The sequence below is a fragment of the Lathamus discolor genome, chromosome Z, assembly GCF_037157495.1.
Source record: "Lathamus discolor isolate bLatDis1 chromosome Z, bLatDis1.hap1, whole genome shotgun sequence".
Classification (NCBI taxonomy): Eukaryota; Metazoa; Chordata; class Aves; order Psittaciformes; family Psittacidae; genus Lathamus; species Lathamus discolor.
The window spans coordinates 11,450,485-11,465,942 of NC_088909.1; the positions used below are offsets into that span (position 1 = coordinate 11,450,485).

The following is a 15,458-nucleotide window of genomic DNA, read 5'->3' on the forward strand; positions in this document are numbered from 1 at the left end:
CCCCCCTTCAGATACTGGAAGGCTGCTATGAAGTCTTCATGCAGCCTTCTCTTCTCCAGGCTGACTAGCCCCAGCATTGCAAAACAGTACAATTCGGTGCAGATTGCACGGAATTGCTATCTGATTTGCAGATGACATTGTAATACAAAAGAGCACTTCCTTTTCTCCTTTCCCATACACGGTATCTTCTCCAAAGTTCCTTTTTCTCATAGTAAATCCTTCCTTCTCCTGAAATCTCAGCCCCTGGTGCAATATTTGTGGGAATGTTCTGTTTACCTAAGTCAAAAGTTATCTCATTCGGTTCTCACTATCTGCTACAATTACACAGTTTCAAATGGATAAGCCATAAATTGTAAGAATCAGTATTTCAGACTTAGTTCCAAAATATAAGTACTCATTTCTGGTGGTTTTGTGTTTGCAAAGAAAAACGAGAATATAACATGGAAATTTCTATCATCAATCACCAAGTGTAGGCAGTCACTTTTTAAATACTAAAAAAGTTATGAGAAAAAGCTGGATCAATTCTGCTTTTTACTGTTCCGCGTTGGCAGTTCACCCTTCTGTTTGTATTTACCTTGTGCAGTATTTTTTTGTGCCATTTGTGGGTTCGTTATATGTTATTTTAACACAAACACAAAGAACAGATGTCACCTTACTGTAACTCCCAGTTGGAAACTGCCAGCACTCGTAACAGCGATGTAAGGAGAGAGACGAGCTGCCTGGATAAACAAGATACTCTTTCAAGAACCCGAGGTGTAGGCAAGCTCTGGAGTGATGAATGTTTTAACATTTAATCTGCTCCTACTTACTGTACTTCAAAGGCTCCAGAGTGAGCAGCCTGATGGTACTGGTGGTATTTCTGCCATATTTTTGTTAATAGGCAATGACACATCAGACACACTCATATGCATTAAAGAAGGCACATGACACATTTCATATGTATGTTGCTGTTACATACAAATGCTCGTCAAAGATAATTGCCAAGTTATCTAAGCAAATACACTGAGTGCCATTAGCCATTCACCTTGAAACCAAACAAGTATACCTTCATTTTGCATCTCTTGAAATGCTCTGCCCCTCTATAGTGATGCACTTACATGCCAACAACATTGTCCTCAAGAGACATCATGTCTTTGTGTGAATACCTCCCAATGACTCCAGATCTGCATTATAGAGATAACTTGCCTTAAAAATTCAAAAATCCAATTTCCTGAAACCTGTGAAGCTTAGTATGTTCAACTTCTGTTCCGCATTCCAATCTTACTTGGAGCTGTGTCACTATAATGCTCGCTTCTATACAACATTTTTAATAAAGAGAGCCCAAATTAAATCGTAAAAGTATTCTATATATAGGGATGGGAGAACTGGAGCTTTTGTTGTTAGTTCATATCATAACACTGTGACAGGTCCAGAAGAACCTAGGTATTTGTCCTAGGCTGCTGTTCTCTCCACTCATTATTACTGTCAAAGAGGAATTAAACTGTAATTATGAAGATGGGAGAAGACAGAATTATTCTTTAAGATGGATTGAAACACTACACTGTAATGGATGGAATTACATCTTCCTGTCATTCACTGCCAAGCAGACACTTGCGAGGTGTAGTCAAAGCCTGTGAGAAATCTGTGGATATCAGGAGTACTTCACTTTTAGCTCAGAACTGGAGAAATCCAGCCTTTAAGCACTTATCACTCTGTTCTTCTCACTTTCAGAAGTACATGAATGTGATGTAATTATCCTTGATTCAAGCTAGCAAAACTGAAATCAGAATTAGATTGCTACCACAACCTTTGAAGTGATAAATGATAGTTTGAGGACAGAATCAGTGAAAATCCTTTCTTAGAGGCAGTCACTATCAAGAGGCACCAGGGTTACAGAATAATGAGATACTTGTATAAGCAGCCATTTTACTCTCACTTTAAGGAAAACTTTGTATTTTCCTTAAAAACAAAGAAGGGTGAGTGGGCGGGGGAGTACATTAAACTATCGTGTACACACTGACTATCATTTGTAGCTAAAATTCTATTAAAGCTATTTTTTCCCTCTCCAGTATTGTCATTCCCCCTTTTTCACTTTTCTAAATCAAACCAATCAAACATCCATTTTGTGTAGTCTACTTCCTGCCATATATTCAGCATATTTTCCCTTGTCTTAGAGTTCTTCCTGTGCCCTGCATTAGCATATAGTATGTCATATGTAGACATCTGTGTGGCTTTGAATGTTCAGCTGAAGTGGCGTATGGTATCAAATGCATGTAGGGCCACTTCAGTGGAAATGACCCTGTGAGCCAGAGCTGAGCCTGTTTTCAAGTTTTTCTTGAAAACAGGTGTTCAGTATTCTCTATCTTGCATATGTTTTTTCCCAAAGTATACTTTGTTTTTTTTTTCTTACAAAATTCCTCTTCCATTTCATCTTTTCACTGGCAAGTTGATCATTTCCCATGATCTAGAACAGCTTTCTTGACTATTTGCATCTGAATGGCTCTGTCTACATCTTGCTTCCCTGTCTACAATCACAGAGCTACACAAGAATAAGAACCAAAGCATCACAACTTCTCCCAGCTCATTTGTCCTTCTGAGCAGCAGGGTAACCTGGTGGCAGTACTGCTGTACTCCTTCCTATTCCTAAGTCACCCTGAGGTGTGTGCAGACTATTTGACCACAGACATACCTGCAGTGTCAGTTCCTGGCACATGCGCCAGGCCCACAGGGACCTGAGTCAATCACAGGAGTTAAACAGAAGTAAATGGAGAAGTTGGCCTCAATGAATCACTGTAGAATTATCCTGTGGACACTTTTACAGCGGTTTACATCCCTGGGTGATTTAGCTTGCATTAGTAAATCTCAAAAGTTTTATAGCTGACTCCCATGGAAAGCTCCTATGGAAAAAGAAGTTAATTCTTACAACGCAGTACCACAATGTAAAAGTTGCATAAAATGCTTTCATCGACTTTTTTTTCCCTTCTATTTCATTGATTGCATAATGGAAGGATCCCTATTTCTGTGCGCTGCTGTTTTTGTGAAAATCAATATGTTTATAAAACGTAGCCTTAACTGACAGCCTTCCCTCAGAGCTAACAAAATCCCTACCAAGGAGATGCTTTCTTGCCACAGAGATGTCTTAAGACATTTTACAGCTACAGACTGAGTATTGCACTGTAGCCTCTTCATGGGTTTAGCAGGAGGGAGGCAGCTACCGGGTCAAACAGATAACAGAGGTTTCACAGACCAGCTCCTTAGCCTAGAGTCTGCTGTGTTCTGTTCTCTAATATAACCAGTTTTATTTTTGTCCTTTTCAAAGAGTTTCTTTAGTTACAAAGAAAAAAAAATAAATTGCAGATTTGTCCTTAGTGGGTGTGATTTACCTTGTTTAAAAGTAGCACAAGTAATCTTCCTGAGAACACTCTTTTCTGTGTCGATTCTGAAGTTTTAATTACAAATCCGGTGGAAACATCATTAATTTTTTTGCAGCCGGAAGGAGCATTGAGGAAAAGGGTGGCAGCGATGTTTCTCCTTGCAGAACGTAAAAGCACGTTACTGTGCCCTCATGCTCAGAGCAGGTTATGGCTCTTGCTCCCACGTGTTGCAGAATGAGAAAATACTGCTACTTTTCCCTAAATGCCAACTGGACAGTCTCGTTCTTCTCTACGTCCTGGGACTGCAGTTGTCTCAGTTTTACATTGGCCTCCTCCTGTGCTGAGTTACCAGGGTGAGCAGGAGGAACGCAGGTGCTTCTCTTGTAGGGCAGGAGCTCCTTGGTGCTCTGTACCTTTAAGGGGCTGACCGTATCCCGCGGTGAGCTGTTATAAGGGCAGGTAGAGAAGCGGTGCCCCGAGCAGAGAGCTGGCAGCAGAGCGGGGCGCAGCTCCCCTATAATGACTGGCCACCGCATTTGGGGATATGGGAAGGATGACGGTAGGTCTTAGCATTTCCGTGCTGCATCTCTCTCTCTTCCCCCACTCGTTTTCTTTCTAGAGCTGTTGCCTAAGCCCTGCAGAGCTCCTCTGCATTTTGATGTCTGGAAGGACCAAGTATGTACAGCAGGTAATAAATTACTTCCTTGATAATAAATAGCACCCAGAAAGTGGCCCCGAAAGAGGCACAAATATGTGACTGTTGTCTTTTGTTGCTGGAATCTATGTCCCTAAACTGAGGGAAGCAGTGCTGAGTGGGTTTTTTTCAGGCTGCAGCTATTACAGATGGGTCCCTTTCCAAAAAGCTGTTAGAGAAAGGATTAACTGTGTCTGTGTCTCTAAAAGCAACTCTTTTAAATAAAGAAGATTTAGTAGAGCAGTAATAGATCTTCTGATGAGGTACAGCAGTTGAAATGTGGTATCTATGCTTCCACAGATGTGAACAAAGTAAGGTATATGTTATATTTCTAGAACATGAGTAAATTGAATAGATGAGTTTCAGAGATCTCTACAGAACAGTTTATACTTTCTGATTTGACAGCTTTTAATTTAGTCATCCTCCTTTGCTTCCCACCTCCAAGAACGTATGTCACAGTGAGAGGATACATGAAGCTACTGAGCAATTCCTACAACAGCGTTTTATAGCACCTGTGTCCTTTACAGAGAAGGATGGATGAGTGGCTGATGTCCAATAATGTTCAGGAGCCAGTCTCTCTTAACAGCCATTATTTTAGTTTCTGTGGGTCCAAAAGCAAGTTTGAATGCTAAGTGAAGCTGGTCAGTGCTATTAGACAGTGTTATGTGTTTGGGCAGACAGGTTATAGTAACAAAGCCAGTCTTACAAAGCTTATAAGAGACAAGTTATATTGCCTAAGCTTGTGTAACAGCATTTAAATCCTGAATCTGCTGTATAGTCAGGCTGAGAAAAGATACTATTTTATCAGCTTAGCTTCTCAGAAAATGCCAAAGACAAATAAAAGCATAATAGATCACTTGTTTTGTTATGTAAACTCAAGGAGGGTAAATACATGTGCTTGATTTAAAAAGTTTCTGCTCATGAAGGTATGTGGGAGTCTTACAGTTATTACTCTTAATACTTTATGAACATAAGCAGTAGAAGATCTCAATTGCTTCTTGCATTACCATACTGAAGCAGAAAAAGTCATAACTAATTCTTTGATACAGATAAGGTTTTTATTATGTCAAACAGCATAAGAATGTTCCAGCTCTGGTGACAGAGAGCTGTTATTAAATTGGTCTTTCTCATAACTCTATTGAGGTCAGGAAGTCCAAAAATGTTAATTATCACACTGTACCTTTCGCTCAGGGTAGAGAGATACCATAATGGGCATGAGTAAAGAATGAAGCTGCCTCAAAGATTTACTGCAGTCATAAAATTACTTTAAAAATAACTGCATAGTCAGTAGCTAAGAGATTGAGTCATCTGCATCTAATTTGAATCACCGGCGCTTTTACACTATCTTTCCCAGGAAGAATTAAATGCTGTTTCTTTGACGAGTGCGTGTGTGCATGCAAGTGAGTTTACACCTGCACTGCCTTGGATGGTCTTTCAGATACCTTAGCAATGTAATTACAAACTCCACAGAGAATGAGTGGCACAAGTAACTGGAGATACATCAGTCTGTGGATGTTCTGACTCCCTTAGTGTGTTTTGTACAAGATAGTTTAATCCCCCATCTTGCTGCAGCTTGTTTGTGCTAATAAAAACACACCAGCTTAGAATTTAAATTAACTCCTTAGAGACCAAACTTTTGAGTCACTCCTGCTCACCAAGCTTTACTTCAAACCTCATGAAAATCGGTAATCTTTATTTTGTGTGTAGTAGGAAGAAAGTAATGGTGTTTTCCTTTCTTTCCTTTCTTTTCTTTTTGAAGGACCTTCAGAGTGGCACAGATCTTATCCTATTGCCCAAGGGAACCGCCAGTCACCTATTGATATAGTTTCTACAAGAGCAGTTTATGACCCTAATCTGAAGCCACTCATTTTCTCTTATGAATTGTGTACCTCTCTTAACATTTCCAACAATGGCCATTCAGTTATGGTTGAATTTGAAGATACCGATGACAGGACAGGTGAGACTAATATACAGCCAACTAACTTGGAATACTGTTTTGTGACTTAGGGAAGGGAAACAAGTAAGCACATTCTATGTGGTGTATTTATGATACATAATTTTAATTTAGAACAGGGCATATGACCAGAGCCCTTTATATTTTATCTTCTTGAGCCCCATGTTTCTTGCCTTCATTTGACAAGCTAGCAATGCAGTATTGCACATCCAAACTCTGTGTTTGGAAAAGCTCTTGCATCTGGGAAATCAGAAGATTGTTTGCAGTGCTTACCTTTTAAATGGGGGTTGTCAGTTTGCTAGGCAAGGAATCCATGCATCTCTCCATTGCTCCTAGGCCACATCAGCATGCAGAGCAATATCTAAGCTCCTCACTACCCTCCTTCCATGATCATCCAAATCAAAGATGCTAGCAGACATGCCAGTCCTGTCTGGCTCTCTGCCCAGTTTCCATTGACAGGAGTAGGGAAGAGAAAAGCATTAGCAGAGATGGGGTCATTATAATCATAGTCACTACACCAAGTTGTATCTGGACCAATTGCTGTTACCTTGTGTTTTTTTTCTTCTTTCTTCCCTGCCTCATAGCAATTCAATTTCTTCAGAAATTATAAAACCTTCAGCCAATTCTGAGTTGGCAGCAGCTTGTGGATGTTGGACTATCTGCAGTTGTGTATTATTCTTGTCTCTTAGCTCTTGCCAGAGATTATAAATGCTTAAGTGATTGATTGCTTCCATGGTAGAACTTCGTTTTGCATCTGCGGGGTAGGAGAGGAGCATTCAAGTGGAGATGATAACTTTTAAACCTATAAGCTGATTTCATTTGGGCATGTTTCTGGATTCTAGCTAAATAGGATACCCTAGATCACAGAAAGTAACGTGCTTTAAGTGACTTGTCTGTGCTGGTAACCCTTTGAAATAAGGGCTTGGGGTTAAAATTCCAGCCATTCTGGTTTAAAATTTCTCTTCTTGAATGAATCCACCCAGCCAAATGATCAAGTTTTTAAGTGTCATTACTGATTTTGGAAAGAAAACTGGATGTTGATTTTCCCAAAAATCTTACTACACAGATCCATTAAGCATGCCACCCTATGAAAGAGAATTTGTAAAATGTGTGGAAGTATTATCTTAGCTTGCTAACTACATTAATGTAATTCAAACCTGAACTTTATCTACATAACAGTGAACTTTATGCAGCTTGAGAACATCTATTAAGCTGGATTAAACGATACAGACTCAGAGCACGTGGGAATCAAGACCTCTGCCCTTGATTCACTAAGCACATGCCTTGTTTAAATAATGCTTTTAAGGAAGAAGGCTTCTAGAAGTGGAAGACATGATTTTAAGTGGTTTTAGTTGTGTTGAAATAGATCTGGTGACTCACAGCTCTGTATAAATGGCACAACAGCATTTTGACAGTAAGCCATCATAGCTAGATTTCTTAAAATAATATTTAAGACAGGTGATGCATTTTATTATTAAGTTCAGAAAAATGTACAAGGAGAGGCTTGGATTCCTAATTAATACTAAATCATTTGATTTGGCAACACTGCTTTCCTGCATAAAGGCCAGCTGGAACTATTAACATGTGGCAGTTCTGTGCAAGCCCCAGCTTTAATTTTTTAAACAAAATATTACTGACTACACCAAAGATGAGTGTTTTACAGAAAATAAATGTCTTTCTAATTTTCTTGAAATAAGACTTTGATCAGGTTTTCATGTGTGTTGAGTAAAATTCATTTGATCTAATGCCATATAAAATTACAGGAGGATAACTGATGCTGTTGGTAAAGTATCTTCTATAGGTGGCATCTTAAACATTCATCAGTTCTTAAGTGTTATTTCTAAATGATGTATGAAGTTTCTCTGTAGCATTTCCTCAGTTTTATAAGGCAATTTGAGATTTTGAATGGTGTCATGTGAAGTACAGCCTATTATATTACCTCTTTTATGGGATCAGGTTTTTAAAGGAAACAGAACATAGATAACCTCCACTGGAAGTAAAGATACTCTAAAAAGTCTTGGCTAAATTACCTACCTGATGTGAAGGTATCTACAGTCTTTTGCACAAACTTCCAAATAGCCCTGTCAAAAATACTTTAGCTACACAAATTTCAAATTGATGGTTTTTGGGGTTTGGGGGTTTTTTTGTTTTCTTTTTTTTGGGGGGGGGAGGGGGGTTTGGTTGTTTTTTGTGGGCTTGTTGTTTTGTTTGGGTTTTTATCAATTTTCAACTTGTATTTATTACCTTTAACAGGAAAGGCATAACTGTAACTATGGCTGTCACATCTTCATATATCACCTTTTAAAAAAGCGACAAAATTCTGTACAAATAGCCACTCAATCTTTTTAATTTAAAATTTTACATGAATTCAGGTGCTTTCCACTAAGGAATGCAACTCTTCTAAATGCCTGGATGATGCATCTTTTTAATTTGGCAATTAGGAAATGCTGCTGTTTTTTTCCCACTATTGTGCCAACAACAGTTTTTACTAACAGCAGCTAAAAAGGCAGAATGCTTAAGCTTTTTCCTTTGTTTGTGTTTTGTTTTTTTTTTTCCTAGCTATCAGCGATGGTCCCCTTGAGAATCCATTTCGGCTAAAGCAGTTTCACTTTCACTGGGGGACAAATCCCAGCCAGGGATCAGAGCACACAATTGATGGCAAGCCTTTTCCCTGTGAGGTAACAATGTGTTTTTTACAGTTGGATTAATTCATGCAAATGCTGTTGACAAATGACTTTGTCTGCAGTGGGGACTGAATGTCCTTTAAGATTCTGATTGCTTACTCACCATGGTTAGGTCAGCACAGACGTTAATGAGACGGTGTTACACATAGCTTAGAAATGTCTTTGTTTTGGGGCTCTTGAAAAAGTACTGCAAAGCAAGGACAAGGCACAGACCTTTCCCAGCTTAGTCTATCCCAAATATTATGGCAGCATGGCATCCTGGAGTCTACCAGTGAGCAGTGGAGCATAATGCTTCATGGGCTGAAGGCCTATACCAGGAAGATAGGTCACAGGTTAATGCCTGATTTGTTTCAATTAAAGCTGTGTGGTGGGGTGAGTCTCGGTGGGCACCTGGTGTCCAGCCAAGCTGCTCTATCAGTCTCCTCCTCAGCTGGGCAGGTGAAAGAAGGTGGTCAAGATCAGGACAGGAAGAGATCACTTGGCAATTAGTCACGGGCAAAACAGAACTTGACTTGAGGAAAATCTGTTTAATTCATTACCAAACAAATCGATAGGATAATGAGAAATAAAACCAAATCTTTGATAAACACCTTCCTCCCACGCTTAAATTTACTCCTGATTTTCTCTGCCTCCTTCCACCCTTGGCACAGGGGTGTGGGGAATAAGGGTTGTGGCCACAACCTTACAAGATCTTTTCTGCTCCTTCCTCCTCAGGGGAGGACTCTTCATGCTCTTCCCCTGCTTCAGTGTGGGGTCTCTCCCATGGAAGACAGTCCTCCATGAACTTCTACAACATGAGCCCTTCCCACGGGCTGCAGTTCTTCATGAACTGCTCCAGTTGGGTCCCCTCCACAGGGTGCAGTCCTTCAGGCACAGACTGCTCCAGCGTGGGTCCCCGGTGGGGTCACCAGTCCTGCAGCAAACCTGCTCCAGCCTGAGCTTCCCACAGGGTCACAGCTTCCTTTGGGCATCCCCCTGCTCTGGTGTGGGTTCCTCTCTGGGCTGCAGGTAGATACCTGTTCCACCATGGACCTCCATGGGTTGCAGGGGCACAGCCTGCCTCAGCATGGGCTGCAGGAGAATCTCTGCTCCAGTGCCTGGAATGCCTCCTTGCCTCTTTCTGCACTGACCTAGGTGTCTGCAGAGCTGTTCCTCTAATATATTCTCACTCCTCTCTCCAGCTGAAGCTGCATGGCTTTTTTTTCTCCTTAAATACATTGTCCCAGGGGTGCTACCAACACTGATGCCTCAGCCTTGGCCAGTGATGAGTCTGTCTTGGAGTTGGCTGGTGTTGGCTCTATTGCACATAAGCAGAGCTTCCAGTAGCTTCTCACAGAAGGCACCCCTGTAGCCCACCTGCTATGAAGTCTGTGCCATGCAAGCCCAATACAGGTTGATACACAGCAACTTTGTCTGGTGTCTGTCCATGTTGATGGACTGGTCCAAAAGTTTGAACTTGTTAATCCTTCCAAATATGCCTTTTGACTAAAACCTACATTATGTTATAAATGACTATTAGTGCCTGTTCGCATGAAACAAACTATGTTAGCAACTTCTATTACTAATTTGTTTAATTCCTGTTTGTTATTTTTCTTTAAAGCTCCACTTAGTTCACTGGAATGCCAGAAAATATGCAACATTTGGAGAAGCAGCAGCAGCTCCAGATGGCTTGGCAGTAGTTGCTGTTTTCTTGGAGGTAAGAATTGCAAAAATAGCATGTTTAGATGATGAAAAGCATTATGCTGTCAAGTGTTTGAGAACCAAGCTGCATATTTAAGAAGTACTTAAGGAAAACAGATGACTTATTGGAGGCAGTAACTCATTGCAAATTACTGTTAAACTTATGTTAGTAGGAATGTTGAGATTTAGATAAGAAAACAACACCTATTCAAAGCATAATTATAGTCTTTCTTATTTAATTTGTCTATTCCATTATTTTAGATTGGGCAAGAACATGCCAGTATGAACAGACTCACTGATGCTTTTTACATGGTAAAATTTAAAGTAAGTCTTAAGCTCTTTCTATTTGTTTTTGGGATAGCCTTTAAAAATCAGGCTCATGTGCATGTTTGAGACAAAAATGGAAAAACACCCACCACAAATCTCCTATCATTAGAATATCACTGTAGTTATATTCTCATTTTCCCCTCCAAAGTTCATCTCACTTGCCTAATCTCAGGTGCCTCACAAACCTGTGCTGGCCCCAGTGCTCATTCAGAGGTTGTACCTTTCCGACAGTGTCTAAAAATCGAAAGCTCCATGACCCTTCAGGCTCAGCTTTTAGACTTGGCTGAATAATTCTTTTCCATCGAGCCTCACCTTGAACAAGTTGAAGTTGGCTGTCTGTCTTCTGCTGCAAAGCTCTGTTGGGGGACAATCTTATGAGGTTGTCAGGGTTGAAGCCCAGCCAGTAACTCAGAACCATGCAGCCGCTTGCTCACTGCCCCCACTTTTGGAGGGATGGGGAGGAGAATCAAAAGAGTGTAACTCCCATGGGTTAAGAACAGTCCAGCAACTAAGGTATAACACAAACCACTGCTGCTACCACCAATAATAATAAGGGAAATAACAATGGAAGAGAATACAACCACTGACCATCCACTGACCAATACCCAGCCTGACCTGAGCAGTGATCTAGCCCTTCCAGGTAACTGCCCCCAGTTTACATAGTGGGCATGACATGCTGTGGTATGGAATACCCCTTTGGCTATTTTGGGTCTGGTGTCCTGTCTCTCCCTCCTCCTGACTTCCCCTCCTCCCTGGCAGAGCATGAGACTCAGAAAGTCCTTGGTCAGAGTAGACATTACTGAGCAACAACTAAAAACATCGGTGTGTTATCAGTGTTGTTCACAGGCTGAAAGTCAAAACCACAGCATGGCACCAGCTACTAAGAAGGAGAAAAAATGACTGCTACTGCTGAACCTAGGACAGAGGTCCTGAGCAGTCTGATCTTGTACTGATACCTGAAGGTCGTCTTTAACTGCATGTATCTGAGAGCTTGAAGATTGATATCTGCTGCACTTTCCCAAGTGCAGACTGATTAGATCACTACAAAAGTTATCCTTTCTGGATTTACATGAGGCTAATGCATTCTATAACATGCATATATTGTGTTATGCAAAATTCTATCTAATGCTTGAGTGGGCATATTATTTCTTGCTCCTCCATATAATCCTTATGAAGGACAAGAACCCAGCGGTGTGTAGGCTGCAGACACACTAATGATACTTTGATGTTTAAGTGATTTCTTCCACTTGTAGGAAAGAAAGTTATCCCTCAGCTGTAGTGGTGGAAGTTCTGAAGGTTTGTAACTGGGAATAAGCTGCATATTCTGCTTCTTATAAGTGATTTTACAGACCATTGGACAGTGCTTTTTGAGTGATGAAGTACTTTTCAGATAATCCAACAAGCTGAAAAATCTTGCCCTAGACTATGGTAGTTAAGGCAATCACGACTTCAGGCAGTAACTCCTATTTCTACAGGTCTTTAGGTTCACCAACTTGCCTCTAATTTTAGACTTGAACATTTGATTTTTAAAGCACATATTTGTCCTAGCAGACATGACTGTTTGAGGCCAAGTTTTCCATAGTGTATATTCTCTACAAAAATAGATGTGGAAGAACAGAAAATAGCAGGTAATGAGACTGAGCAATTCTGCTATGATATTATCTAGAACTCACACTGAACTCTATATGCTGAATATGCTTCCTGCATTATTTTTAGACCTTTTGTGACAAGAGCTGAACTTTGGTAGGGGCAATAAGGCAAGAACTCAAAGTCCAGTAAGCCAGGAACAGGAATCAGACTTGCCATACTGCTCTTGTAAAATTTGTTATAAGGCAGCCAAAGCTTTGTAGACTTTTCCTTTCTGCTAGTTTTTAATGCTACTGTAGCATTTATTTTTTAAAATAAATAATTAAATTTAGTCTGTACTTAAGAGTAAAAAGATAAATTTCAAGTATTTTTTTTCCCCAGGGAACAAAAGCTCAATTTAGTAGCTTCAACCCTAAATGTCTCCTGCCATTGGATCTAGATTATTGGACATACCTTGGTTCTTTGACAACACCACCCCTTAATGAGAGTGTCACATGGATAGTGCTGAAAGAAGCCATCAGCATTTCTGAGAAACAGGTAAACTTCTGATACTGTCTTAGCTCTTGTAGGACTCAAGGCTGGATAAACAGGCAGTGACTGATTAGATTTGCAGTGGGGCTAAGTTGAAAGACCATTAACCTGTGAATAATCAGGCTGCTTAATAGTCAGCTTTTGATTTTTCTGTTAATACTATATAGGATCTTTGCTTGAACCTGTTCTATTAATAGATTAAAATGTACTGAATACTTTCCTTTTGTCCTTCAAAACAAAACTTTAGTATTGGTTGCCCTCTTGAGCAGTGAATTACTTTGCCTGAATTTACAGCTGGAGAAATTTCGCATGCTCCTCTTCACCAGTGAGGAAGACCAGAGGATCCAAATGGTCAATAATTTTCGCCCCCCTCAGCCTCTTAAGGGGAGAGTAGTTCGAGCTTCCTTCAAGGCCTGAAGAAAACTGATGATGGCACTGAGATATCCAAGAGCTTCCGCATCTGAGATACTTTAAACAGGAACTCTGGTCTTCAGATTACTTCTGAACACACAAGATGACCATTTCCATGAACACTTAACCTGGAGGGGGATAATCTTCTGACTTTATATTTTATTTGAATTGCTTATTCTTTTAAGAAAGTATTTTTAATAATAGGAATAGTTGAGTAAACCACCATATCTCCAAGACCTGAAACTGTAAAAATTAAGATGAAATTCAAATCCCGCTTTATATAACATGGGAAATTTTAGCAATATAGTACCAATGGTCACAACTTCTAATTGTTTCCTTTAATACGTGATGAAATAGTCAACAATCTTGGACAAATTGCAATGAAATTTTCCTTACTGATTGTTAGCATTTCCTGAGCTCTGTTTAATTTCAAGATTGCTTTCACTGTATACTTGCTGTCTGTCAACCTATAGAGTTCATATGAATAGCAGTAGCAAAATGCTTTTTACTCACCTCAAGTAGCCACTGGTATGAAAACCATATATATACATATATATATATATATAAACTATACATATATTTACAACTAATTTAAAATAACAGTATGAATGCTGTGTTTAAAAGCAGGCCACTTTATTGCACAGTGTTGTTCAGATACTTTTTTTTTTTTAGCCATGCAGCATATGTATCTATAACGCCCTTGTCAGTTTTGTTTTAAATAACATCTCTAGCAATTCAGGTATATGTTCTGTGGTTCTCAGTTGTTCATATTCTACCTCAGTTATGTGATTTGTTCTGCAATATGACCTCCTTCACTGTCTGCCCTAGAAAAGTAGAAATTTTGTTTACTGTAAGGACTGCTCTGAATGTACATTGCTGCACAATCCCCCCTTCACTGTGGCCACCTGTCCTGTCGGGTACTCCCTGCAGGTATGAGGTTTCATCCTTTTACCTCTTTGAAAGAAAGTTGCTTTAGAAAAGCTGTGTGTTAGCATTGCTGCTTCTGCAGCTGTGTGACAAATTCAAGACTTGTGTACTAACTACAGTAATGTTATCTGTAACTACCCACAGTCTAGTTTCAGATACTTTAATTTTGAGCTTTAAATGTTCTACTTCATTTGTATAGTTCAGATAGAAATTGATGATACTGATCAATTCTTATCAGCTCAGATGGAGAAATCATTGAAGATGTACAATGTAAAGCAAAGCAAGGGGAAAGGGAGAGGGATGAGAACAAGAGCTACTGTGGGCTATTCCCCTTCCTCAAAAAGGGAAAAAGACACTAGATGTGAAGCACAGTGAAAGGAATTGAAATCTAGATTTCTAGACTTAACTCTTCTACAGTTTCTCTGGTACAGTGACTTAAATCATTCTGTTCCTCAGTTTCCTCTTATTTCCTCTTATATAAAAGACCTCATAGCAGCCTTCCAGTATCTGAAGGGGGCCTACAAGGATGCAAAGATGACTCATCCTCAGGGACTATAGTGGCAGGACAAGGGCTAATGAATGGCTTCAAACTTACACAGGCAAAGTTCAGGTTAGGTATCAGGAGGAAGTTCTTTACTGTTGAGAGTGATGAGGCTCTGGAACAGGTTGCCCGAAGAAGTGGTAAATGCTCCATCCCTGGCAGTGTTCAAGGCCAGGTTGGACAGAGCCTTGGGTGGTGACATGGTCTAGGGTGAGGTGTCCCTGCCCATGACAGTGGGGTTGGAAGTAGATGATCTCAAGGCCCTATCCAACCCAAACCATTCTGTGAAAACGAGGGTAACATTGACCTACCTCACAAAGATGTTGTGAGGGCTAATCCAGCATTGTTTTAGATGTGAGATTCTTACATAGCAGATACAAGGGAAACAGAAAATCATTACAAAATGCAATGTGTTTAGCTATTATGAATGTAAATTTGCTAGTAATGCAAACTGATATTGCAGAAAATCAATTTAATTTCTTTTACAAATGAAAGAAATGAGTGTGCATCTCTGTCCTTTATTTTGATTAAACCTACCTCTCCCTACTTACAGTGCTGTTTTTCTCAGACTTTCATTAACAGAAATGCTGTTTGGTATCTTCAAATGGTGCATCTAATTTTGAGTAAGTGCTTTGATTGTTTACCTTCAGTTTCATGGAAACCGTGATTATGCTACAGTAAAATGATCCAAGGACAGATAAGTTATGCCCCCAGAACTTCAGAAAATTTCCACAAAGCCCACCTCTGTTTAAAAACTAGTTTTCATCTA

At 39.9% G+C, this 15,458-nt stretch overlaps 1 protein-coding gene across 1 annotated transcript; it reads left to right on the plus strand.

The window, feature by feature from the left end:
- Positions 1-3,843: 3,843 nt before the first annotated feature.
- On the plus strand, positions 3,844-13,621 carry CA7 (carbonic anhydrase 7). The gene is made up of 7 exons (XM_065663185.1): positions 3,844-3,912; positions 5,807-6,004; positions 8,561-8,679; positions 10,286-10,381; positions 10,627-10,689; positions 12,661-12,816; positions 13,105-13,621. The coding sequence occupies exons 1-7, from the start codon at positions 3,873-3,875 to the stop codon at positions 13,225-13,227; spliced, it is 795 nt and encodes a 264-aa protein (XP_065519257.1). The 5' UTR covers positions 3,844-3,872; the 3' UTR covers positions 13,228-13,621.
- The last annotated feature ends 1,837 nt before the right edge of the window (positions 13,622-15,458 follow it).